The sequence below is a fragment of the Musa acuminata genome, chromosome BXJ2-4, assembly GCF_036884655.1.
Source record: "Musa acuminata AAA Group cultivar baxijiao chromosome BXJ2-4, Cavendish_Baxijiao_AAA, whole genome shotgun sequence".
Classification (NCBI taxonomy): Eukaryota; Viridiplantae; Streptophyta; class Magnoliopsida; order Zingiberales; family Musaceae; genus Musa; species Musa acuminata.
Window position 1 is genome coordinate 15,001 of NC_088341.1, and position 27,348 is coordinate 42,348.

General features: G+C 41.0%; 2 protein-coding genes across 6 annotated transcripts; both read left to right on the plus strand.

Annotated features, from left to right (window-relative positions):
• The first annotated feature begins 153 nt into the window (after window positions 1-153).
• Window positions 154-17,056, plus strand: LOC135609327 (transcription factor TFIIIB component B''-like). Of its 4 annotated transcripts, none has more exons than XM_065102441.1 (11): window positions 154-344; window positions 6,644-6,843; window positions 6,931-6,997; window positions 7,222-7,478; window positions 8,088-8,535; window positions 8,644-8,744; window positions 8,829-8,872; window positions 10,594-10,774; window positions 14,473-14,617; window positions 16,339-16,457; window positions 16,550-17,056. In XM_065102441.1, exons 2-11 carry the CDS (start codon window positions 6,646-6,648, stop codon window positions 16,745-16,747), a joined length of 1,758 nt encoding a protein of 585 aa, XP_064958513.1. In that variant the 5' UTR covers window positions 154-344; window positions 6,644-6,645; the 3' UTR covers window positions 16,748-17,056. The 4 variants fall into 4 exon arrangements, with proteins under 4 accessions (XP_064958513.1, XP_064958514.1, XP_064958515.1 ...); XM_065102442.1 differs by lacking the exon at window positions 154-344 and adding an exon at window positions 2,532-3,870; XM_065102440.1 differs by lacking the exon at window positions 154-344 and having other exon boundaries at window positions 4,840-6,843.
• Window positions 17,057-21,217: 4,161 nt separating this feature from the next.
• LOC103974918 (transcription factor bHLH110-like) lies at window positions 21,218-24,299 on the plus strand. Of its 2 annotated transcripts, none has more exons than XM_009389821.3 (7): window positions 21,218-21,470; window positions 21,840-22,419; window positions 22,920-23,048; window positions 23,164-23,229; window positions 23,482-23,547; window positions 23,712-23,774; window positions 24,021-24,299. In XM_009389821.3, the coding sequence occupies exons 1-7, from the start codon at window positions 21,346-21,348 to the stop codon at window positions 24,150-24,152; spliced, it is 1,161 nt and encodes a 386-aa protein (XP_009388096.2). In that variant the 5' UTR covers window positions 21,218-21,345; the 3' UTR covers window positions 24,153-24,299. The 2 variants fall into 2 exon arrangements, with proteins under 2 accessions (XP_009388096.2, XP_018677513.2); XM_018821968.2 differs by having other exon boundaries at window positions 21,903-22,419.
• Window positions 24,300-27,348: the final 3,049 nt, after the last annotated feature.

Sequence of the window (27,348 nt, forward strand, 5' to 3'; positions counted from 1 at the left end):
GTCATGCGGAGGAGGGCCTCCACTGGGCAGGGGCGGGGCCCTTGCGGCCGTTTGGGCCAAGCAGGACTCGGCTCAGGCACCGGCCTGATTCAATCGTTACAGGGATAAAACTTTATCGGGCGACTTTATATCCTACTTTCGATTGAACAAATTTAAATAGGTCACCCGTGCCCTAAACCCAGCGACTCTTTCTACCGTGCGACGACTGCGGCGTTTCCTCGGCGATCGTCTGTCTTCCTCCCCATCGGCGAACAGCGGACGCAACGGCGGTGTCTTCCTCCGCTGAGTTCCTGTCGCTGCTGCGTTTTCCTCTCCATCGGCGAAACAGCGTCTCCGCCCCCCCGGTATCTCTCTCTTTCTTTTCCTCTTCCTCCTTCGCCATTGCAGCCCCCCCTTCCCCGATCCCTCCTCTCTCCCCCTCCCTCTTCCACTGTCGCAGCTCCGCTCCTTCCGCCGACACCTTCCTCCCCCTCCCTTCTCCTCCCTCTTTACCCTTTACCCCTCTCTCGCTGCTCCTCCCTTCCCCGGCACCATCCTCCCCTTCCCTTCTCCTCCCTCCTTCTTCTCCCTTCGTCGCGGTTCCTCCCCGATCCTCGACACCATCCTCCCCTCCCCTTCCCATCCGGGACTACTGCTCCTCCTCCCTCTTCCATCCCTTCCTCGCAGCGCCCTCCCACCCCCACAAACACACAAACACACACACACCCCCCCCCCCCCCCCCACACGGCGGTACCCCCTTCCTCCACCCTTAGCCGATAGAGTTTGTTGCTGATAATGAAAATCTCGATATTCTAGGTTATGGTATGCGATCTTGGCAATTGTTGTTTTTAATCTTGATAGAGTAGGTTATTTTTTTACATTCTCTAATTCCTGGTAGAATGTTATAGTTATTGGGTTTGCTGATCATCTTCTTGACACCATCAATTTTAACTTCTGACATGTTTCTATTTTTTATAAAATATATGTCTGATTTCTTTTTCTTTTTATTGCTCGTGTTTTCTGGAGGAATGGAAAGTTATATAGTGTAGTAGGGCTAGTAGATAATCTTCTCTTTTGGTGAATAAATAATTTAGTGTAGTATTACTTATTGATAATTTGGTGAATAAATAATATGTTGGAAGTCCCTGTGGTAGCTCATAGTTCTTTTTAAAAGAACTAAAACCATAGGAAGTTTGTTCATTAAAGGAACTATCTGATTTTTTACTTAGGATTGTTGAAGCATCTGAACACATATTGGATTTTAACTTAACTACAGGTTTTGTAAACTAATTTTTGAAATTTTGGGTTTCATATTAAGTGTTTCTTTGCACATATGGCTAACCTACTTACACAGTATCATTGTCATATGAGTAAATTAAGGTATTTTACATTTGTTAGAGTGTTTTAAAACTGTTCTGGGTGACTTGATAAAGTGTGATTGGTCATTAAACACTAGAACCAAGGCATTTAACTGAGATTTATGTTTCTATTTCTGCATCATTAATTTGCCCGTCTTTTACTCATTGTGCATCTGACATTATCCCTAAACCCTAACCGAAAACCATAAACTCTAAACCCTAAATTATTTTAAATCTTAATTATTTAAATTGTCAATTATTATATTATTGCCAATGTTGCCTGTTCAATTATTTTAAATCTCAATTATTTATATTATTTAGTAATATTTATTTTTCCATAGAAAATATGATGTCATGGCGAGGATCGCCTTCACTGGGCGGGCGCGGGGCCCATGCGCTCGTTTGGGCCAAGCAAGGCTCTGCTCAGAACCAGACTGATGCAATCATTACTGGGTGAAACCTTATTCTAGTTAGTTTATATCTTTAGTTCGATTGAACCAAATGAGAATACGGACAGCTTAAAAACCCGCCCCTTACCCACCCGTACAATGGACACCGCGGGCACCCGTGCCCTAAACCCAGCGACTCTTTCTCCCGAGCGACGACTACGGCGTTTCCTCGACGATCGGCTGTCTTCCTCCCCATCGGCGAACAGCGGAAGCAACGGCGGTGTCTTCCTCCGCTGAGTTCCTGTCGCCGCGGCGTTTTCCTCGGTGAACGGCGGCTGCCGCGTCTTCCTCTCCATCAGCGAAATAGCGTCTCCGCCCCCCCGGTACCTCTCTCTTTCTTTTCTTCCTCCTTCGCCGTTGCAGCCCCCCCCTTCCCCGATCCCTCCTATCTCCCCCTCCCTCTTCCACTGTCGCAGCTCCTCTCATTCCGCCGACACCTTCCTCCCCCTCCCTTCTCCTCCCTCTTTACCCTTTACCCCTCTCTCGCTGCTCCTCCCTTCCCCGACACCATCCTCCCCTTCCCTCCTTATTCCCCATTCGTCACGTTTCCTCCCCCTTCTCCGACACCATCCTCCCCTCTTCCCCTCCGGGACCACAGCTCTTCCTCCCTCTTCCATCCCTTCCTGGAAGCGCCCCCCGAACCCAACACACCCCGCAACCGCCACCCCTATCCCCCGCCGCCGCCCCCCCCCCCCCCCCCCCCCCCCCCCCACCCGCCACGGGGTTCGTCCCCTTCCTCCCCCCATCCCCGATATAGTAGGTTACTGATGTGGAAAATCTTGATATTGTAGGTTATTTTATGCGATCTTGGCAATTGGTGTTTTTAATCTTGAGAGTAGGTTATTTTTTATATTCTCTGATTCCAGGTGGAATGTTAGTTAATGGGTTTGCTGATCATCTTTTTGACACCATCAATTTTAACTTCTCATATGTTTGTATTTTTTTAGAAAATATGTCTGATTTATTCTTCTTTTTATTGCTCGTGTTTTCTGGAGGAAAGGAAAGTTATATAGTGTAGTAGGGCTATTGGATAATCTTCTCTTTTGGTGAATAAATAATTTAGTGTAGTATTGCTTATTGATAATTTGGTCAATAAATAATAAGTTGGAAGTCCCTGTGGTAGGTCATAGTTCTTTTTAACAGAACTAAAACCATAGGAAGTTTGTATATTAAAGGAATTATCTTATTTTAACTGAGATATATGTTTCTTTTTCTGAATCCTTAAATTGCCCGTCTTTTACTCATTGGTGCATCTGACATCTTTGACCCATGTTTTATTTGAGATATTGGTGGTGCAACATAGAAAGGTCATACTGTTTATCACCTAGCTTTCAATTCAAATGAGAACGTACAGTGTGCACATGCATCTCTTGTCATAACATTGATGAAGTGACTGCTTGCACCGAAATAGAGGCTATCAAGCATCTTTATGTTCAATAGTAGGGTATATCTCAAACATTAAAATGTCATTGTATCATTCACTCCTCTAGAAAAGGTACGGATGATGATCTCAATTTTAAAGCCATTGACTCTGATCTGTGAATGCTAAAGGCATGTGAAGATTGCCCTTGTATTAAGGGCAATCTTCACCTTGTATTAAGATTAATCTCAATTTTAAAGTCATTTGTATTAAGGGATTGCCCCCATTTATGAGTTTTTTACCATACAAGTCCTTGGTTACGTTAGTACATTCTAGTTGCATGTAATGGCATGAGCTGCATGTTGCCTTGTGCAATGTAGACTGATTGGTAAGGATGCACAAGTGGACCTTCAATGACTTGTACATCCCAGATATAAGGCGAGGATCATTGAATTTTTCTCAAAGGTTAATTTGTTTTATGAAACCAGTAGGACATTCTTTTACTTTTGTTGAAGTTGGCATTTCTTTATTTGTTCATTAGCTTAAATATTTGGTATTTTTTATGTTTGTTATCTTTCCAGAGTGGGATTACCAAGCAGTAGGGAGTTATTTGATGCTAAATTGGAGAAGAAAACTTACAGGATTATTACTCGAGTTTATGAATGATTCCCAAAAAACATTGCTACCAGTTGTCCAACAGCCTGATGGGAAGAAAAATTGGATGGTTTGTGATCAGATTCCTATGAACAATTTCTGCTGCTAAATAGATCTCTGGGTCTTTTTTGTATCTGGTGTGATTCAATTACAATTGGGTTAACCTGAGTCGAGTTATTTTGTATCTCTAGTTTGAACCAAATAAGATTCGGGACACCGCAATATCTCGCCCCTTACCGACCTCACAACAAAGTGCCCAGGCGTACCCGTGACCTAAACACAGCGACTCTCTCCCCAGCTGCGACTCTCTTTCTCCCCAACGGCGACTGCGGCGTTTCCTCGGCGAGCGGTTGTCTTCCCCTCCATCGGCGAACAGCGTAAGCAACGGCGGTGTCTTCCTCCGGGAAGTTCTTGGCTGCGGCGTTTTCCTGGTAGATTTTGTTTTTTGTGTGGATTCGTAGACAATATTCAATAGTAGCCAAATCGAATTCCTAGGTTCTTCCGATGATTCCTTTCACCCTCCGAAGATTCTATCTCCTATCCCGGATCCTCTCTCCACCACCTCATCTTCAATCTAGGTTATTTTGGATCCTCCAAGTAGCTCTTGGCGTTGCGACATTTTCCTTGGTGAATGGCATTTTCCTTAGTGAAACGACAACGATGACATCCCTTCCCCGATCCTCCTCCCTACTACCTCTTCCACCTTTTGTCGCAGCTCCTCTCCTGGTTTAGTGTATGATTAAGATGTATGCCGATAAGGTCATCACCAGAAGGAAGAGGCAACAATAATTAACATATTAGAGTTAATTATTGGTGCAAGAGAAAGAAATAAAGCATTAGGCGGAGGATGATATTGAAACCGTAAAATTTTCGAGCTTGCAGGAAAATATCATTGTCGTCCCGGAGGGGAAGGGCAGGGGGGAGGACGGTGTTGGGGAAGGGGAGGAACTACGACGAAGGGGGAAGGAGGAGTGAGGAGAAGGGAAGGGGAGGATGGTATCGGGGAAGGGGATGAGCTACGACAAAGGGGGGAAGCGGGAAGAGGGAGGAGAAGGGAGGGGGAGGATGGTGTCGGGGAAGGAGGGGAGCAGCGATGGTGGACGAGGGAGGGGGAGGGAGGAGGGAACGGGGAAGGGGGGCAGCCACTGCGAAAGAGGATGAGGAGGAGAAAGAGAGAGATATCGGGCGGGCAGAGACGTCGTTTCGTCGATGGACAAGAAGACGCAGCAGTCACCGTTCACCGAGAAAAACGTCGCATCGACAAGAACTCCCCGGAGGAAGACACCACAGTTGCTGTTCGCCGATGGAGGAAGACAGCCGCTCGCCGAGGAAATGCCGCAGTCGCCGCAAGCAGGGAAAGAGAGTCGTCGATGGGGAGATAGTCGTTGTGTGTAGAGCACGCGTGCACTAGACATCCTCGTCTTGCCCTAAACCCTAAACCCTAAACCCTAAACGGGTGTGTGCGTGGATAATGCGCTCGTTTTGGCCAATGCAGGGTTCGGGTCAGGCATCGGTCTTATTCAATTTTTATCATTTATCTCATTGTTTGATTATTTATTATTGCCAATGTTGTCTATGTCAATTATTTTAAATCTCAATTATTTTTTTTATTTTCGTAATATTTATTTGGGCCCAAGCTAGGCTTCCTCGGACACTGGTGTGATTCAATTACAATTGGGTTAACTTGAGTCGAGTTATTTTGTATCTCTAGTTTGAACCAAATAAGATTCGGGACACCGCAATATTTTTGCGAATTATTTTGACTAATTCCTTAGGGATATAGCAAGTTGAGGTAGGAAACACATGAAAATTTCTGGTTTTGATCGTATCTTATGATTGATCATATTTTTGCCTTTAAGAGGATATGAATTGGATCATGATTTTAAACTGTAATTATCATACTTTTCCAGAGCAAATATTTGCATCGAGTATGATGTGCAGTCGAATCATTTAGCTTCTCATATATAAATTGTGATGGATAATAATGATCCGTGCCATTATAATGTAAACTTTTTAGTTTCTCCTAAAAATTTCTTCATTAAGCCTCTTATTATTCTTGTAATGGAGTACAACATGAAGATTTAAGAGCAATGTCAAGGTTATGTATCTTAGTTTACATTTAGCATGTACAATTAGATTAACAGGACAGAACTTGCAGATAGCTAAGGGGTAATTGAGAACATTGTTACAAGCATACCGATGTCCAACTTAACTAGAGCCTTCAGTGTTACATGGTGTCCAAATCAGGAAGGGTATCCGATACATTTGATCTGCAAACTCTAGTTATTATTTATGTTAGAGATTTATTGTGTGCTAGGTCTAGATTATGGTCGTAAAACTGTAGTTAAACCTTGTGCTTGTCATTGGAGAATGGGCCTCATGCTACTTGCATGATTGTCATAGAAGAAGAAACAGGTCTTTCTGTTTCTGTTGAAATGGATTCCTCAACATCTAGGACCTATACATTAAAACATTGAGTTGTTCATGAATTGTCTGATCACTTGGGAGGTTCATGTCATGAAGAACAATTCTATAATGCAGAAACGAGGTGGTTCTAATGTTCGATCAATAAAATACTTAACTAGGTATGTTTTCTGTTCTGTTGAAGTTGAGTTCCCATTATTAAGTTAGCTTATGTTCAGGTTGCATTTATGTTCCTCAGTATGAACTCCATTATGATATTTTTGGTGTGCTATCTCTACTATCTACACGTTGCTAATTTCCAAAATCCTTTTCATGTACTCTTATAATTGACTACATTTTCATTGAGTGGTGGCTGTAAACAGAAGGTTTTCACACAATGTGCCATAAACATGTCATGTTATTACCATATACTACTCTAGGTATGGAGGCAATTGTTGAGGACACAAACCTTGCAACTGCTTGCTCTGGATCAAATATTTTGTCATCCGAATTGAATGATACCCAACAACCTCTTCTTATAGCAAAAGATTTCGCAGCCTCAAAATCCACTGATGATGGACTTCAAGTCTCATTATCGGATGATGATTTGCAAGCTTTTCCAGATAATCGACAGGAAGTGGTATTGAACGATTATTTTCCTTCAGTGCAAATCATAGTTTCAAGTTTACATTGTAGCTTATCTTTTGTGTGACCGGATTCATTTTAGGAGATGTCAATGCTTTCTGGCCTTGAATCACTTGATGAATTTTCTTTTCAGCACAATAACACCACTGGTAAGTAGAGATGCAACAGATAGTTTTTCAACATATTCAATGTTTTTGAGAATTAGATATAAATCCAACCCATGCATGTTGAATAATATCATATTTTTTCTTGAACATAGTCCTATTTTTCATACAATTGTAGGCTTTGTTTGGCAACATGTTCTATTCCTTTCTCTTTTGTCTTTTAACGAATGCTTTGAGATGATTTGTTATCAACTTATTTTTCTTTCTAGATGTCAGACAAGTAGGCAAGTTCCAACCTAGAAACAAGTCACAACCAATAAAGGGAACTGCTAAATCTGTTTCTTTTATTCTTCCTGATGCTTCCATTACTGGTCCTCCTCCCATGGGATCCTTTTCTGAGATAACGAACCCTTCTTCTGTACAAGCGAAGATCGATATACCTGTGGACAATCCTTTGCATTCATCAATCATAACCTCAGACTGCAATGAAGGTGTTCAAATAGATCACCGAGAGGTGGGAGAAGAGGTAAACTTTGTTTCTTGTCCGCTTGTCTTTTATCAGCAGAACTTGTTATATGGATATTCTGTTTGCTATTATGATGCATTAGGGAATTCAGTCTGAAACTTTCAATACTAATTTTCTTCGAAGCCAGCCACAACTTTGTATGTAGCAATCCTCCTTGAAGTAGGATTATTGTTCAAATTTTGCTACTTTCTGGTCTGTATTGAATTTTCTCTTTTTTTCTTTACACTTCTGTTGAATCATAGAATTCAATCTGCTGGTTAATTTCATCTGATGCCCAGACTTGGATTAAGAGACATCACAAGCACTGGTTCTGCTGTTTGTAATAGTGTTATCGACACTGTCGCTTTTGATAAGGATCCTTCAACTGTAAAGACAGACTTCTTAGAGGATCATGCTTCTGTTAAATCAGACACTGACATTGACTCATTTGTTCCCTGATGACCTGGCCTTAGTGCAAACAGATTTTACTGAGACTTCTAACCTTAAGTTGTTGCCAATGACATTTAAACTTACTCTCAAGTAATTGGTAGTATCTCTTATCCTAGATTGATTATGTAAGGTAATTTTTATTTGATCACATCTTATGAGGTATGTCACCTTTATTCCCAGAATAGAGAAGAAATCAGACTTCCAAAGGGTTTGGAGGATATTCATACCGAGTCCCAATCCCAAATTGTTCAAAAACTTAAGCAGCGGATCCATGAAGGAAGGCCTACTTCAGAAAATGATGAAGATGATGATGCTCATAAACCATGTAGGAAACTGAGAAAGAGGATAGCCAAGTGCAGTACTGACCAAATTGACGTTGGAAGCAATGATGAACGTGATATTGACAACTTTAATGTCTCTCAGATGGATAACAGCCAAAGTGATGATTGTCATAGGGATGAAGATATGCCTAGGCCAAAGAGGACCAAGAGAAAGTCAAAGAGGCAGACAAATGAAATCGAAAAACCCACTCGGAAGCGTAAGAAAGCCTTTGAAAAACCTGATTCTGTTGTAGAGAATTCACCTAAAAAGAAGTTTCCTCATGCCACAAGGCGAAGGAGAAGGCAAGGTAAATGAACTTGCAGTCTTATGTAATGTTATCATAAACTCATGCTGCACCTGTTGGAAGAAACTGAATGAACTTCAGTCGATAATTCATTATCTTTGAAATGTTTAGTGAACAAAGTTTTACTGCAAACACCTGAAGATGAGATTGACCCGAGACAGATTAGCATAAGAGACCTAATAATGCTTGCAGAAGCTAAGGAGCGTATAGCAGTATGTCTTTTTTGGCTGCTTGAATGTTATCACTTATAATTGGTATTGTTGTATGTTGATGTTATTTTGAATGTTATTCTGCAGAGTAAAGAAGCGGCGGCAACGAGTAAATTATTCTCAGGTCAGAGGTACGAAAAATATCACACAGGGTTGCAAAATAGAATGTTTCACTTTGTGGGTTTTTAGATTATTTATATATTGGGATCTCGTGCCGCAGATCTCGGACGTCTAGAGGATATAAGCATACTCTCTTATTCTCTTTTAAATCAGTAGCACTATGTATTTTGAAACCCTTCCTGGCGAGTGAATCATTTTCTGGCTGTATTATAGATGGTTTAATTGTCATGGAATAAATGAAATCTAAGATATATATCAATTTGACAACTATAAAAATGGACAGTGAATAAGCGTATTGTTGTCTGATATATGAGGTCTGTAATCAATTAGGCTTGAGTAATATGTAAATGCAGACAATACATTTCAGTCATAATCAGGTTTGCAACATAAAGGTTCAAAAACAGACAGAAAACTTTTGAAAATTCTCTTATCCACCAAATCATATTTTCTTAATCTAAATACTTTGACAGGTAGAAACTTATAGAAGTATTGCCACTAGAAACATGATAGTGAGAGGAAGATACTTTGAAAGACGAAGTAAATTAGTTATTGACTCTAATGGCTTTGATAATGATGGATGAAGGGCCTCCTTAAAATAATGAGTGGTGGCAAGTAGAAGTGAGAAACATTTAGAAAAGTGCTTTTGACTTGGCCTTTAGCATGTCATTGTAGTAGGAGCCTTCCCTGAGATTGTGCCACAAATTAACTTGCTTAGATTTACCTTTGAATTTATGTTTGAAGATATGCAGTGGGGCATGCTTGGAGCTCTAATTGGAGCTTGTAATAGTACTGTGGTATATTAGTCTTTGTGATTGTTTATTCATGTGCATGAGTGGCACATACCTTTGTGGTTTTTCTCCTTGGTTGTTTGGGCATCTCTCTTTGTGGTTTTAGGATCCTCTATTTTTAGGCTTCAAAAAACCTGGACTTGCTCATGGATTTTCAAGTCAGAATGGTTGTACATATCTATGATCTGTACTAAATGTATAAATTGTGTGTATTTTCTGATGAAAATTTGTATACTTAAAAAGGATGTATATATAGGACTTATGCACCAGCTCAAAGTTTATGATAGTGACTATATGGAAAATTAAGTTAAGTTACACATGACAAACACTGTATTGAAGCTCATGTATAGTTGTGCACTATCTGACACCCATAGATTACCACAAGTAGCCTCTCACTATGCAACAAAAGAGCATGAGAACAAACCTACACGTGAGAGGATGAGATATGGATGAAGAGGGGAAAATAATAGGGGCATGTTGATGCAAGTGAAGAGAAAACAAAGGTGAGTGCAAAAGAGAAGGAAGAGAGGTAAAGGGACAGTTATATATTTTTCTGCTCAGTTGAGGATCCTATTTTGTTAAAGATAAGCATAGTATATTTTTTATTATTATAGTTTCAATTGCTTTAAACATCAAAAGGTAATGTTCATGTATATTTTCTTTTGACAAACAGATGTTTATCATAGGGGCTGGTATGTAGTATTAAAGGAAAACATTTGAATATTTTTATAGTAGTTATTGATGAGAAGGGCTGTGATACAAACACCATGAAAACACAAGATGGAAATGAATTTTTTATGGAAAAGGTTAGTAACATCTATAATGGCTGGGCATATCTTTTTAAACATATATAGGTTAATGCCCATCTCATTATCCATCATCTTGTAAGAAGTTCTTCGTAAATGCCATATCTAAGTTCCATGATCAAAATTTTTATATAACAGTACTAGTTCTTTGTCCAATAATGAGGACATTCTTTTTGGAGAGGATCAAGAACTGAATCATTCAGGTGAAGAAGCAAATCAGAATGTGCAATCAACTCCCAAGAGATTGAATTACCATTCTTACATGAACCGGCCACAAACTAGTAGATGGTCAAAAGCAGAAACAAAGTTGTTCTACGAGGTACTTTGATCTTGTCACACCATGTTTCTTTTTAGTTTATATGTAATATATGAAAAAAGGAATGCTGCAGCACATGTTTCTTTGAACTTGCTAGTGACAAACCAGCTCAAGATTTCACCCAGTTGGCTTGCATTTCTCTAACCCGTGGCCTTTGTTTTTCTGCTTTTCTTTTGTTCAACTCTTAGTTCTTGTGTACTACCGTAGATTCTCATTTCATTCATTATGCACCAAGCAATCTGTTCTGAATATAGCATTCTGCCATCCAAATGGAGGGTTTAATTCCCCATTAAACCCTTTCTATTGCTGAAGTACATGACTGCATGCTTCTTTATGCCTTAGTGGCTCTGTCACAGTTAGCTCCTCTTTTGAAATTTGGAGGATGCTGGATACTGTTGTAGTGCAGTAAGTGAAACTTCATTTCATTTATCTTTTTCTTGGGTTTTGTATTTGTTTCTCCTTTCATCACACTTGCATTCATACTGTGTTGGCATGGCATAAGACCTCCATGCTAATGGCATGTACTGCAGCACGTAAAAGACAAATATGGCAACTGCTTCAATTACTACAGTTATTATATAGTGTAAAGCTTAAAGAATGCAATTTGTATTTTGCTTTTTCCAAAAATAAAGATATCAAAATATAAAATATAAGAAAAAGTAGGCAAACTGAAAATTTTGTGACCTTGATATATCTATGAAGTTCATAAGTAGAAAGAACATAGTTAAGGAACTAATTTCATGACTCTGTATGAGCTAATTTGTAATAAGCTCTAACATATGTTCTCTTTAACGCACAGCTTCATATCCTCTATTTAAGTTCAACATGCAAGATTGTAGCTTTTGGTGACCCCATTGACTAGTTTTTCCTCTTCCCTCTCTGCTTTCTTCCTCCCCTGTCTCTATTTCTATCTTCTTTTCTTTTTTTTCCTTTCTCCTTTTTTTTGTTATTATTCTTTTGTTCCTCTTATCTGCCAGTCAAATTGGTCAATCATCCTCCATATCAAGGTTAGGCTTGTGTCTAATGGATTCATAGGCTGATCATTCTTTGTTCCTCTCATCTGCCGGTCAGACCTTGTGTTCAATGGATCCATAAGCTGGTCCGAATTAGGCGATTTATGTTCATATGTGTTTCTATATTATTTATGGAGTAGTTTGAAGTATATTATTTTTATGTTTTTTTCAAGAATTACATTAGAAGTACAATTTAAGTTAGAAAATGTATTACTTGAGAACAAATTAGCCTAGAGATTGAAAAAGGTGATTCTTTATCTACTTCAGTTAGGGTAGGACTTTCTTTAAAGGAACTACGAATTGCAAGTCTTAATAAATGAGGGGGTGAATGGGCTAAAAGGGGCATCATTAGTAAAGTCCCCACAAGTGCCCACATGGCATTGCTATGGAATAAGATAGCGAACCAGCCCTAGACACTTCCCTAAAGGCCTATGTGCCACCCGAGTAGCTCTTGGGTGCCGTGTTGGCTAACACTCCACACCACTCTGTGGAGCAAGAAATCTCTAAAATGGTTGCTTAATGGCTTGTTTCTAAGTAGTTTTGTCTTTACGTGTCGACTGCACACAATAAGCACTTACAAGCCTAAAACGATCACAAAAGCCAACCAAAATAAGCCTACCAAGCCTATTGCAAGCCCCTGTGCAAAGCATAAACAAAATCAAAAGACATGGGTATACACAAGTATTTCATCAAACACCCTATTCACATATTTGTTCGTTACATTCTTTCCCACTTATTCTTTTAACATCCTCGTCGAAGCCTTTGCGGATGTTGCATCTCCTTACCTTTGCTGAATCTTCAATCTTCTACTCCAATTGCAATGCATCTCTTGACTCCTAATTGCTCTCTGCTATTGTTGTTGAGTAGACGAACTTTAATCGACCACGTTGTTTCAACTTGCCAATGACTCTAACTTGGTGTGGGGTCGATCAAGTTGTGTAGATCTTTGTTGGTTCGTGTAGATCCTATAGATAAAGGAAAAGACATTCCTTGTTATGCGATAATATCTTAAACGTCTCGCGCTACTTGAACTAGGTAGATGTTTGTTGGAACTTTAAAGTGTATCGCCTCGCAGACTTTGAAGCTTTTGAGGTCTTTTGCCCATTTGATTTCTCTTCTATTTAGTTGTCTCCTCCAAATAGGTTCGCATCACTTTTGCTTTCAATTGACATTTTGTTGGTAAATGAAGCGGATAGTCTACTCTCGGTAGAATCGATCACTATTGGTGAGGATTTGACAATTGTTGTCTTTTATTAAGTTTCTTTAAAGGGTCTTTGAACATGTGCATAGCTCCTCTGTTGGATAAATAAGGGAATTGAGGTATTCGGTTTTGCTCATTCTTTTAAGAGTTGAGAAGACAAAGGTTACTCGACTTTACTTGTCTCCTCGAGGGTTGTATTACATGTATCGAGCTGGTTACTTGCCTTATTCTTTGCTCACACTTTTGAAGCATGCGAAATGTTTTCATTCCTTGCATTGAGTTGGCTACTATGATTTACCTTCTCATTAAATAGTTTGAGGAATACGACACACACAGGAGAAGTTCCGCGAAGGACTTGATCATACAAATATATGATTGGGAGCTACTGGGAGCCCCACATTGGTGAACAACACGATGACAAGAAGAGCTATGGATTCAAGGAGTGAATGTCATGGTACCACAGAGGTGGGTCTTCTGTGCGTGCATCGAATTTTGCATCAAATGAAAACTTTGATTATCACTATATGGGGGTTGTGTTCCATCGAGAGGGAATTATGAGTGCAAGTACTAGTGAGTCCCATCAGGGGACTTGATCACATAGAGGTATGATCGAAGGGGCTGGAGGGTTGGATTGCTTCAGAGCTCATATTCGCTTAAGGGAGTTTGGTAAGTCAGGGGACAAGGTTGAGTAAGCGAACATTGCTATCAAGGATGCAATGGAGAACAGAATCAACACGAGCTCTGCAACATGATGGTGGGGCTTCCGCGGAGTCATTGATCCTTTACTCTTATGGAGGGAGAGCACATGATCGTGGGAAGGGGCCGAGGAGGTGGAGACTATAAATGCAAACTCCAAATACCGAGACAAGGTTGAAGGACAGAATCCAAGGAACTTTATAAGACCGCTGGGCTTCTCATCAAAATAGTTGAAAGTGGGGGACTTCGGGTCGATGCAGGAGTGCTCGACCAAGAAACGAGGAAGTTTGATAGGTTGTATCGTAGATAGTCGGTAGAATAATCATTACACAAACACATGTTATTTTCTAATTATTATATTAAGGAATTTAACCTTGAGGATGTTCGTGATATTTTAAAAACATTTGAGGGGAATTAAACAGATATTTAACCATTTGACAAGGGTATGTCAGAATATTTTTCCAGAATAAAAAATATAAAAAATTCAAAAAATAAAGATATGAATTATCGGAACTCAGAAGTCATTTTTGACTTGCTGTTTCCTCTGTACGAGTACTGAATAGCCGGTCCTAATTACTTGATCTAAGGGACCAGTGAATTCAGTGCCCACAGTGAGGGTAATTTGGTCTATGTAAAGTTTGCTTGATGTTCCTCAATATTGATCTTTTGTGCAAGAATGACAGGAAAATCGATTGGGTAGTTCTTTAATTTTTTGCTGAACTATTGGTGGTATGCTTTAATTCTATTAGGTGTTTCTGATCGAATATTCTGTGTGCTGATTGAATGTGTAGGCTATTCACCAATTTGGAACAGATTTTGCAATGATACAGCAGCTGTTCCCTAATCGCACACGCCATCAAGTGAAACTAAAATTCAAAATTGAAGAACGCAAACATCCTTCGCAAGTCCATGATGCTTTACTTCGTCCTTCCAAAGGTAAGAAATTGATTTTTTGCTGTTCCCAAAATTTTAAATTCTCTTAGTATGTGACTGACTTTTTGCTACTCACTCAAATTCTCTTAGCTTGATCTATCACCTGATGTTTAATTTAAGTTCTGGTTTTGCTATGAAGACAGATTTCTTCAATACTATAAAATGTTATATTGATTGAAGCAATCTATTGTACTTATCTGAATGAGTATAAATTCTATTTGTTAAATAAGATCAGCAATTTGACATCAGAAAGCAGAAATCAGCTATCCAAGCTATTTGAGAAATTTGATGCAAAAAAGGAATGAATTGAAGAAGAATTTAATAAAAATGGGGAGAAAAGGAGTTGCTGGTAGAGAAGGAAAAAAAGAGAGGAATTCGGTGAAAAAAAGGGGAAAATGATGGGAAAGACACTGACATGGGTGGTAGGCCTACTGCTAGTAAACTCAATACCAGTAAAATACTGGGTAGTAGCCTGGTACGAAATTCAATTCGGTGAAGTTGCTTGTCTGTGTGTTGGTTTGTGGTTAAACCGATAAACACCCAACCAGTACTGGCTTGTCCAAATGTCTTTGGGTCCTCCTTCCTCTGGAAAAGAGATGTAGAATGGAATAACAGAACTAAATGCTTGTAAATATTTGAGTTGCAGCATCTGCAACACAATGTCATGAGATGGCCTTTAAGTGGATGAGGAACCTTTTCTTCTATTTTTTTGACATCAGCACAACGGTAAGATCCTTCCTTTGTGATATAGATATTTGTGAGAGCCTCTTGCACTAGATTTTTCACCTTCATAATAAAATAATTAGTTCACCTGGGTTTTAAATCACTGTGTTGTATTTTTCAATTAATGTGCATCATGACCATCCAAAACTGTACCCTAGTGGTGGGGGTTCATGGCAGTCGTTTGAAGATAGCCCACACATTATGCAAGATACAGTTGAGATGTGATCATAAGTCTCACATATGCGTCATGATACATTTTTTTTTTCTTTCAACAAAAGTATTCATCGTTAACCTTGACATATAAATTCCCCCTCTTTCATATTTGTGGTATTTTAGTTCTAGAATTACAGATAAATTGATGCTGTTGTCGGAGAAGATATGACTTAGCACCAGATACGATGGTAGGATCCCTCACTCCCATGATTTTAGTCGAGTCAAAGAGCTAGAGAACATTAGAATTATTAAACACGATTTTTTTATGTTATTTGATCAGTAATTCTATCATTTAATTATTAACTCGAATGATATAATACTAGTAATAATTCAGATGTCTAGGAAGTTTTCAGGAGATTCAATTGATGTTTACTTGATCAGTAATTCTAATTTCATATTGCCACAACTAGCCACAAATATGTATGAGGAGGATGGAAGCTTGATCGAGGTAAAGAAACCATCAGAAATGTGCCTTTTGGAGGGCGTCAGATTGATATGTTGCACCTTATGTTTGATCAGTAGCCTGCTCTTTTATCCGAAACTGTGTGAGGCTTTGCAGTAGCTTCTTACTGATAGTCCTATGCCAGGTAGCTATTCTGCTATCATCATGTTCTTTAATTAATTTGGAAGCACGTTAAACATAAAGCCTGAAATGATTATATCTGTTTCATCAGGTTTATTTATTCATGTATTTTTGGAGATGTCACCATATACAAATAAATTAAGCCATTGTGAAAATGCATGTGAAATTTGATACGCTTAATCCTGATTATTATTATTTTTGTCAGATCGTACACACATTATGCAAGTAATTAAGCAGCTCCAAATTAGGGCAAAGCCAACTTCCAACGGAGAGACAGATGGTGATCAGGTGAATCCATTGCAGGATGGCGTTGGTAAAAAGGAGGTATCCCTTGAACATTTCTCTCTAGAGATAAATCTGCTTGGTCACCCAGGATTCTAACGTGATTTATCGGAATCAATCTGTTGTCGAAGCAGGAAGAAACAAGCGGAGTCCAGAGTGACCAAGAGCAGCAGAGTGATTGTGAAGATGAAGTTGAGGGCCCTGAGGAGTTGGATGATTCGAAAGGTGAAGCCAATAGTCCCTCGAATTTTGATGAGCATCAGGGTCTGTTCGAGTGGGATGGTGCTACTTCCCCTCAAGACACAGAAAAAGACACTCGCTGGGAGATGTGAACCGTGGTTGGACCCCTATCCTGCTTCTGCCTGCCTGCCTGCCTCCCCACGGAGTATCAATTATGATTGATTAACGACTTCCTCTATTTTATTATCTTCTTGTATCATAATTTTATTTCTCTCGATGTTATCGTGTGTTGAGATTTGGGTTTCGTGATGTGTGAAGGGGACATTCGTAACTTTCCACGATAGCAAAATGTTTGCCTCTGGAGTTACTTTCCACGTGAAAGCTGGTTTGCGCTGCTTTTGCAGTGCCAGACGCTTGTTGGAAATTTAATCGAGATAGATACTCATTTCTCCTTGGAACTCCGTATGGATGCGTCTTATATTTGTTCAGAATCGAAATAAAGCACAAAAAAAAAAGAAAAAAGAATCAATATGTCGTTCCTGCCGTCCCTTGTGGGATGATGATCGATCGGTCGGATATGCTAACCCGGAGTTTCTCACTATCGACGCTTGTCAGACGACGCCCAACCACTTTTGCCGGTGGTAAAAGGGTTCTTCAGCCTGTTGTTACAGAATCGGTCAAATCCAGTGATGACCGTTTCTGGTGGCGAGCTGAAAGCACGCTTCGGAGTCCCTACCTCCCGCCCGCCCGCCCGCATGTAGCTGGTCCCAACCACATGTAGAGCGAGTGGCCTGCAGGTCTCTCGATGAAGGAAGGATGATGATGACTCGGCGGCTTCCGTCCGGGGATGTTTAGAAAGGTCACCGATCATGTTGTGCGGCTCGCCATGACGTTGCGATGATGTCATTGCCGTGTCATGTTGACTTCATTGCAAAACGCGATCCCCATCCGATCACGACGATTAATGGTGCCATGCAGTACGTTGAGGAACTCGAGTATATTGGTTGAAGACGCAAAACAATCACGGTTTCCATCTACCGAGGACGCGTGACGAAGCAGAACCGTTGATCAACGATCGATCGACGCTTACCAACTTTAGAAGATACCAAACCAAATTGCTCCGGTGGGATCAGGATGAGTTGAGAAGCTGATAAGGAATCCCACTTCCTCTTTCCTTTTTTTCCCCTTTTGCAGCGACCTGGTACGTATGGTCGAACGCTTTGTCTGCGTGAGGTTTTAGGCCTGAAATGATCCATCGGTGGGGGGGAGGGGGGGCGCATGGTCCCTTCTGCCACAGCTGCCTTCTCATTGGTTAAGAAAAAGATCCACATCGATGTGCAGAAAGCAATGCACCTGAGCTACTAGTTTTAGCTTCCTTCTTTTTCCAAGTCCTCAAATGCAGCTTAGCTTGCCTTCTGAAGTTGCAGCTTTTCTACCAAAGCGGAGCACATTGACCACCACCGCCCATCCCCATCCTCTTTCCCACCATCTGCCTGCTTTGATTTGATGATGGTTCGGGATAGTCCATGCAACTTAAAATTTCTAATCTTTCATCTCGGTTCATGCTGCTCCTTTGCAACCATGGCGCCATGATCACGTTCTTCAATTGCAGCCTGGAACACTCTTTCCCTGGTAAAACTAAAAATGTACACGTTCACCCTTTTAGCTAATAGAAATCTCACAAGCCGTACGTTTCCAAAGGCTGATATTGTTCCTTCCACCCACTACTGAGATCTGCTCTTAAACTATATACTTGCGTTGTAGCCGAGACGGTTTGCATGTTTACCGAGGCACGCCTTGCGCACAGGAGGTAGTGTCTGTGTGGAGGTGCCACTCACTCGCACGCATGCCGTGTCCTTGCGTGGACATGACAACCCATGCGATGTACAAGACAACGTGACGGGGGCCCCTTCAGCCTTACAAAAGATGAGGGACACCGACCGCGACAAGCCGCGGCGCTCTGCCTCCACGCGCGTATGCGTGAGAAGCAAATTAGACGACTCATATACAGTCAGGAGTCCTATATATATATATATATATATATATATATATATTCCACTTCAACTCCTTGTCTTATCGAAGCAGCAGCAGCAGCAGCTTGGCTTTAGGACCAGAAAGGCTAGCCATGGATCATGGTGTTTAATTTGACCACAGTCCTCCCTGTTTTATGTATATCACTTCATAACAGGCTTCTTATCTTTTTAGCATTATTCTCAGTGCTCGCTCCTTCAGCAGGTGGAAGGAAGCAAGATTGATTAGCTACGAACCAAAGTTCTGGAGTAGGAATATATAAAGTGGGAGATGATAGATGCTTAGAGGCAAAGGAGAGCATCAAAGGCTGACTAAAAGATACTTTGGAGCTGGAGTCGACTGGTGTTAAGAGCTCGACAAAGTGAAGGAAAAGTGTCTGCCAATTATAACAGCTGGAGGATCTTGGTCATGTGATGTTAGAACATTAATGTCAGCTTCATTGATGTGGAGCGATCTATCAAAGCATTATTCCAGGCGTGTCTAATCCAATTTACTAACATGTAGACGGAATGGAATTGTTCTTCCTCGCATTCCTTTTTGTACAATAATAAATGTATTATTTAATATAAGCAAGATGTTCTATATTCTTTTTTGTACAGTAATAAATATACTAGCTAGATGTTCGATATTCCGATCATCCAACATAATAATCACATGTGGCTGACATATGACGATCGAACCGAGAGAGAGAGAGAGACGTTGGCATCACATTGTGATACATGATTATTGCGTGTGATTATTGCGTGATGCATATCCACGATCTAGATTAAACTAGTCAACACGAGCATCAAGCACAATGAACTTTATATCATGATTCAACATGAAACATGATCATATTCATATTCATATTCATATTCTACGAATCATGAGATGAGATGAGATGGGCCAAAACTAAATTAGAACAACGACGTCCTCCATTTAATAAAAGCAAAGCAATACACTATGGTTGTGTTTCACATTAATCTCCCTGCAGCCTCTTTTGTATGACATGAACGATCGAGGTGTGTGGACTTGTTTGGTAGAGAGGGCCAGGCAAATTAATAGTGTATATTGTTATTAATGCTGCTCCCATGAAATCATCACAACAACAACAACAGGCAAAGAACCAAGTAGGCCGGCGGCTGGTGTCCCACTACGTTCCATGTCTGAGCGTAACAATAAAACAAAATAAATGAACCATGTATCTTCTTCTTTCTTTGGGTTTCTTGGTCTTCGTCTTTTTGACCTCGAATGGATTTAAATGAAAAGAGTTCAACGGAAAAGGAAGGATCGGATACATCTTTCTCTTCTCTTCCATTTTTTCTTGTCCTGAACTATTATTATTATTGGTTAAGCACTCCTGGGAGCATAATATTCATTCTACCCCTGCGTGAATGCATGGATGGATGACCGTAATTAATCGGTAGCAAAGAGAGGGATTGGTACTGCTATCTTTGACTGTAGGAATCACGTCTTCTTCTTCTTCTTCTTCTTCTTCTTCTTCTAGGAAACTTCATGCGAGAATCCAATTCTTGGGGGAATAGTTAGAACCTTTTTTAGTAGCAGTACCGTCAGTCACCTCGTTCTTATTAAGCAAATTTTATCTGCATCTCCACTACTATTATTTAAAAGTCTTAGCTTGACTTTGGCGAGGGAGGAGTTAAGGTTGCTTACAAATTTCACCTTATGATGGCGTAGGCGTTAGTTATTGGGTACATAAATACGTTTTAATAAGGGCCTTTGTAATTGCATGATTACTTTTTTTTATTTTTCTTTCACATTTTAACTCTATCTATCTGCTTGGTTACATCGCCGTGTTATATTATTATATCTTTTATAGTTACGTGTCCATATTTTGAAGATGTAATTGGTGGTATATTTACATTAATGAACATGATATAGTTCAAATTTTGGTTAGAAAAATGTTAGTTAATTCCTATTGGAAAATGTTAGAAAAATCATCATGATTATGAGACTACCAAATGCTTTTTTTAAAAGAAAACATGCTACAATGAAAAATAATTATATATATATATATATATATATATATATATATATATTAGTTTTAAATTCTTATTAAAGCGGAAGCTAAAGGTGATGACAGAAACGCCCTCCCTCCCCCCTCCTATGCCTCTCTACCACCTTTTTTGTATTATCTATATTTGCGTGCTGCTGCCACAAAAAAGCATGGTGTAAAGCTGACTCGACCGTATGTTGTTGTTACACTCACTAGATGTAACTCATGAGATTCCATGCGATAACAAGATCTGCGTTTGAGAGAGAGAAAGGCTATACATTATTACCAAGTTGGGAAGCAGGCTTAATGATCGATCCCCTCGTAATTGCCTGCAACAACATCATTCAAGGGGCAAAGGAAGAGAGAGGGAAAGAGATAAGAGAGATGATCCCTGGTCTTTTTTCTTTGAGAGTTTAAGAGACGGTCTTGTATCTTTAATTTCAGTGCCGCAGAAAGTTAAGAGCTACAGCAGTTGCACAGAGCGGTTTGAAAGAGGAGGAGGGTACGTTATCAATTTCACTCCGTCCTCTGTTTCACTGCAGCTCCAACTATATATATATATTTTGTTGGAAAATCAAAGAGGAAAGCTGGAAAAGTGAAATAGATTTATATGCTCAAGCTAGCTGTCCAAATATTGTGTTTCTTTGGGTTGAGGAGTAGATTCCGGAGCTCCTGTAAGCACTCCCTTTTCTCTTCTTGGGGCTATCAAACTTTTGAAGCACCATGATGGGTTCTTCACATCTGGATCACTTCCACCAAGAAGAGCTTCATGGCTTCGCCTCTTTAGCCACGGTTCCAGCTTTCCATTATCTTGCCTGCAGCCGTGAGTGGAACCAAAACCAGCTACTGTAAGTTTTCCTACTCGACTTCTTCCACAGCTGAGCTGAGCTCAGCTCAGCTCAGCTCAGGTCGGCTGTATACTTCCTTGGTATATAGAAGAACGACTCGATTATCCTTGTTTTCTTGTACGTGTAGGCGAGTCAGAACTCACTTTATCTAATCCCTAGGATTTGGAATTTTCTTGCTTGGTCTGTTTGCTACCTCTATTTCCGTCGTGGATTCCTAGGGATTTGAAACCTACAAAGGATGATGGCATCTTTAAGCATATGTGCTCTACACATTTAATCTCTGATAAGTAGTCGTGCCCTATTGTAATCCTAGAGACCTTCTTCCCAAGCTTGGCTTTTGCTCTCATTGGATGCATGGGCTTTGTGCAGTAACTTGGGTGACTTCATTTCAAACGCCAATGGAACTCTAAATCATGAAATCTCTTCCCATAGCTCACCGATGATTCAAGACATGGGGTGTCACTGGGCTTGCAATGACCAAGAGGGCTTCGTGAACCAGCTGCCTGCCTATCAACTTAACCTAGCGAAGGCCAAAGAGGAGTTGACAGACAACTCTTTCCGGAAGCTCAATGGGTTCTTTAAGGATCACTCGGATCAAGACCACCAACCACACGAAAAGCTCTTCATGAGGGCATTAGCGTCAGATTGTCAGATGGATGGCCTTCGGCCGCTGCCGGGAAACTTGCCAGAAAACTCGAGCTTCGATAGTTATGAAGGTGGCCACGTGGCTCTTCCGACTGCTAATTTTTCGCAGTCCTGTCCGCTTCGGCCAGGCATGATGGATGATGTTCATGCATTGGATCTCTCGGCTTCAGCTGGATTAGGAGGAGGGGTAAGCTTTTGCCAACCGTCGCTGGCTGGAATGGCTTTGCTAGGAGGAGAGGATGCGTCTTCCGGGCTCGACCATCTACAAGAATCGATTCAAGGACCATTTTACCTCCATCATAAAGTGGGTACATTTATCTCTTCCCATCTAATCAAACAAGTCACGAATAAGTGGGCAATGATAATATATACTTTTAGAAGAACTATGATAGCTAAGGTGGGAAAAAAGAGAAGAAAAGAAAAGAAAAGGATGCATGAAGAAGGCATTTCATCAGAAAAAAGGTTAAAAGAAAATTATATATATATATATATATATATATATATATATATATATATATATATATATGTATAAATGGGTAGTAATTAAATTCCCATGAGCGTCACAGCATACGATGACAACGACATTAGTAGGGCTGAGGGCTGTGTGTTAATTTCAGAGAACCTACGTTGATGTCATAGAGTACATAACACTTTTCAGCTTTATCGAGCGACACGAATCGTCTTTTCTTTTCTGAAGCAAAAGACTGCACAGAGAAGAAGAAAGAAAAACTTTACGTGCTTTTCTTTAGGGTTCTAAACACATCCACAAAGCTAATACCCGTGTAACTGGACGCTCCTCTGAAGATGCCATCTCTGGTCAGCGGAGGAACAGAAGCGAGGAGATGCAACAGCAGTTGGGAGCACAAATCATGTCAAGCAGCACCCGGAAACCCTCGGTTCCAGCAGCAGCGCTCTTCCTGCTCTCCGTTCAAGGTATATATGTTTTGGAGCACTGGCCACATATCTATAGTCGCGGTTGCTTCATTGGTATTTTGATCCATTGTGTTGGTTGACGTGGTGATGGCTCAAAAATAAAATGAAACAAAAGGTGAGGAAGGAGAAGCTGGGGGATAGGATTGCAGCACTGCAGCAGCTGGTGGCACCATTCGGCAAGGTATCAAAACCTACCTACCTACCGACCTACCTGCTCTAAACATTATGAGTGCTTCGCTTCTCTAAAAGAAGAAGAAAACTTTAATCAGGCATTATTCAGCACCGCATAAAACGGTACATCTAAAATAAAAATGGTAGACGACGATTGATAATGTACATGATGCATTCATTATCCATACACTAGTTAATTTTTACATTACCTTTGTCCTTAATTTATTATAACTTGATGTCATGCATGGTTTACGATGTGCAGACTGACACGGCTTCAGTGCTCATGGAGGCCATCGGATACATTAAATTCCTATTGGACCAGGTCGAGGTAATCAGCATCAGTATAAGATAAAACACAAACCTATTCTCGTTTGGACATACACGTCTGCTGTGGCCATTTTTCATTGACTGGTATACGTCTGCTGTGATGAGAAGCATCGCAATCGCGTGACTAATGACGATATATTGCTCTTCCATGATGGTATCTTGCAGAAGCTAAGTGTGCCGTACATGAGGTCATCCGGCAGCAAAAAAAGATCAAGGACAACGCAAGAGGTATGTAGCCGTCTTCCCCATGACATCAACAACTGTAGGTCAATAATAATAACGTCTGTAGAGGTGGAGTATACTAGTCAGAGGCTCATGTCATGTCATGTCATGTCATGTTTCTGTACACAAGGTCGATTCTGTAAGAAAAACCATACATTTAGCCATCCATGCATTCTCTTCGGATTAAGTAAGCTTTAAAGACACGCACTTCCATTCCATCCGCTCAACTTAATTGCCCACCCCTCTTCCTAGGCATCGAATGAGGAGGCAAAGCGAGATCTGAGGAGTCGAGGGCTTTGCCTGGTGCCCTTGGCCTGCACATCATACATGACAACAACGGAGCAAGGAGTTTGGTCGGCAGCCACATATGGGGGAAGTGATTGAGTGTGTGTACTCATTCCATGGGAAGAAGCTGCAGCACGAGGTTTCGAGCGAGTAATTCCAGCTCTGGGGAGACAAAGAAACGAACGTTGCATGTTCCACCACCACCTTTCTCATGAGGTCATCCAGTTTGGACTTGTAATGGCGACATATATGATACGAGTCAAAGGAGCAAATTAACTCGTTCAGCATATAAGAAATAGCAGGGCGTGGGTGATTTTTGTACATCAATCTACCATCTGAAAGAAGCAAGTACATGTAATTGTGGTCGCTGCATTGATGGGGTTGTTGGTGGTGGCGTGTCATAGGTGTTTCTGATCATTCATACATGAAAACCTTCTCCGAGAGACTAACCATGCATGGCATTACCAGTTTGATGGTACATGGAAATGTTCGTATAATGTGCACTAGTGAAGAAATATCAATGCAGGTTTCAGCTAGTTGTGCTAACGACCAACGTCAAGAAGCAATCTCGTCAACCTGAAGGTTGCGCCGAATACCAAGAGGAGATTTAAAGACAAGTGTGTTTTTTGTCTGAAGCCATTACATATAAACATCTGAGCCCAAAACAATCATACGATAAATGTGGTGACACCAACGCCCCCAGCATTGTGAAGTTAATGACACATTCGAGCAACCTCCCAATGATTTCCAACTCATGGTTACAATCCTGGCAGTTAAGTTGACCACATTAGACAATGCCATGAGTACTCTATATATATATATATATATATATATAACTAACTAACTAACTAACGTGAATTTGTTGTAACATACTGTAATAAACGGCATCGTAGTGTTATTATTCCTACGCAAGACGGACCATAAGTGAAAACTGATTAATTAAACATATATTCTTGATCGAACGAAACTAATTAATTAATTATTTTCCTTGGCTCTAAAGTTGCGTGTTTGGAGATCAGTGGATGCCCATCTCGTGTCGCCTCCAAATTCGTGTGTTCAGTCCGCACGCGAGGCATTTTTCATCTTCTCCGTCGGATCACGCGGGGAGAAAAAAGGGATTTCGTTTTCTAGGGCCAATCTCCGTCGTATCATGACTCCACCATCATACCATCTATCCGACCGACACCATCGCTTCCTTCTCCTCCAAATTGCCTCGATCTCCACTCCCCAATGCCCTCTTCCTCCTTTCCCTTCGCCTCCAGTTCGATTCCTCCATGGCCTATCTCCGATACCCACACACACCCCCCCCCCCCCCCCCCCAAGCGTCACTCTTGCCCAACCAAGCCCCTCGCGAGTTCTCCCGTCGATCCCTCCGGCAGAAACTCAAGCCCATGGAGGCGACGACCAGGACGGCCCCATGAACGATTTCCTTTCCCGTTTCGTGTCGGCCATGCATCCCTAGCTCGCCGGCGGTTACCGGGCCCTCCTGAGACATACCCTCGACGTCATGCTTCTCGTCGTTTGCCAGAAAGTTGTCGCCTCGATGGAGCCTGGCGCTGACGCCGAGGACCCCCTGTGGATCTCAGCCAGGAACTGTGGAAGACTGTCGTGGAAGTGAGTAACTCGGTGCACGAGGCGATGCAAAGGGATCGGATGAGGAAGGAGCTCAAGAAATACCTCCATTGCGATGATGAGGTCAAGGAGATGTGCCGATTCGCTTCGCAGGGGACATCGGCATCCGGGGGTCCTTGCTTCGAGAGAACTTCGGTTCAAACGGGCGAGAGAAATAGTTAGATGAGGTCGAGTTTTGCCGGAGCCTGGATGAGATGCGGGAGCAAGCTCAGAAGCAAGAAGATCGACAGAAAGGAGCGTTTCTAAACTCTCCAACCGATGCAAGGAGTGTCTCTTTGGCGGATGAGAAAGGTGGAGCGTGAAGAGTGGCAGCTTTTCCACAGAGGAAGGGGAAGTTCAAGTACACGATTTATGGGCTGGATTTGTCGGACCCCCAAATGGGCGGAGTTGGTATAAAGGTGGCGGAGGCTGAGAACCATTTTGTGACACACAAGCTCAGAGAGTCTAAAAGCAAAGAAACACTGTTATAATTTTTTTAGAAATTTTCTCCTCCAAGTCTAAGTATTAGAATTCTATTTAGAGAAGAGAGTGAGTGCTTGTAAGGGTTATCTCTTAAACCCGGTAAAAGGAGAAGAGGGTTGTAAAAGGTAGTTTGTCTTTGCCTATTGAAGGAAGACACATAGTGGATGTTGGTGGCCTCGACGGAAGAGGAATCAGTGGAGTGGATGTAGGTCACGACGATCGAATCACTATAAAAATCTGGTTTGCGTTTATGTCTTGAGTAATTTACTTTAATTGCAAATATGTTTAATTGCTTACTGCTTTCAATTCATTTACGAACGTGTTTCAAGTTAAGTTCTTTACGAAAAGATTTTTGTCGAAACCGGTTTTATCGTACGAAAGTTTATGAAGACGTGATTTTTACCGCTGCACTAAGTCACCCCCCCTCTTAGTGTCGAACCCATTCCTAACATTCTTCGAACGACATCGGTGAGTCGCATGCCCGAATTACTACCACCAATTTCTTGTATTTATCTCTTAGGTTATTGAGAGTATAGACTATTGTTGGGAAATCTGGAGGCGATATCACATGCGCAGCGAAATAACATAACAAAAATAAAATCCCCAATTCCTAAAGATGTGTTCGTCGTCGTGCGAAGATTGATGCGCAAAATCCGTGAAACAGAATACTGTGTATATTAAAGATTGTATTACCTAGGGAGATCGTATATCCTTGAATCCATACAGATCTTTAAGAGATGGTGAAGGAGGTCAAGCATCCTCCTCTTCAGCGGTGATTCACACAGCAGGGCTGTGCTGATGCTCTTCAAAACTCTAAGCCTACTCTAAAGTGGAGAGAGGGTGGAGAATAGGAGAAGCAACTAAAAAACTTTAGCCTATGACTCATCAGTTCCCTCCTATTTATAGAGACCCCTTGTCAACTTAACCCTAATGATTAATGCCATATTGGGTATTGGATCTTGATCCAACTACCCAAGCCTCTTAGATTAATGGATCTCTATCAAATAATCTCTCATTGTTTCTTATAGTATCTCACCCTTAGGATCCAATAATTCAGAGGCTTATTAAATATAAAATATGATAGCGGCTCCATCGGATATCTCATATCTGAACTTCTACTCATCGCAATGCCTACCATATATATGTGACCCTCTAGGCCCAATATCGAGCTGGCCGTGAGTCATACCTATCAGAACCCCTT

What these genes read in the sequence shown, in the direction of transcription:
- LOC103974918 (XM_009389821.3), top strand. Translation starts at nt 21,346, where the DNA reads ATGATGGGTTCTTCACATCTGGATCACTTCCACCAAGAAGAGCTTCAT. An exon ending in CATTTTACCTCCATCATAAA is followed by an intron (nt 22,420 to 22,919) that starts GTGGGTACATTT and finishes GCTCCTCTGAAG; the next exon opens with ATGCCATCTCTGGTCAGCGG. An exon ending in TCCTATTGGACCAGGTCGAG is followed by an intron (nt 23,548 to 23,711) that starts GTAATCAGCATC and finishes GGTATCTTGCAG; the next exon opens with AAGCTAAGTGTGCCGTACAT.
- LOC135609327 (XM_065102440.1), top strand. Translation starts at nt 6,601, where the DNA reads ATGTGCCATAAACATGTCATGTTATTACCATATACTACTCTAGGTATG. An exon ending in AAATTATTCTCAGGTCAGAG is followed by an intron (nt 8,873 to 10,593) that starts GTACGAAAAATA and finishes TTTATATAACAG; the next exon opens with TACTAGTTCTTTGTCCAATA. An exon ending in ATGGCGTTGGTAAAAAGGAG is followed by an intron (nt 16,458 to 16,549) that starts GTATCCCTTGAA and finishes TTGTCGAAGCAG; the next exon opens with GAAGAAACAAGCGGAGTCCA.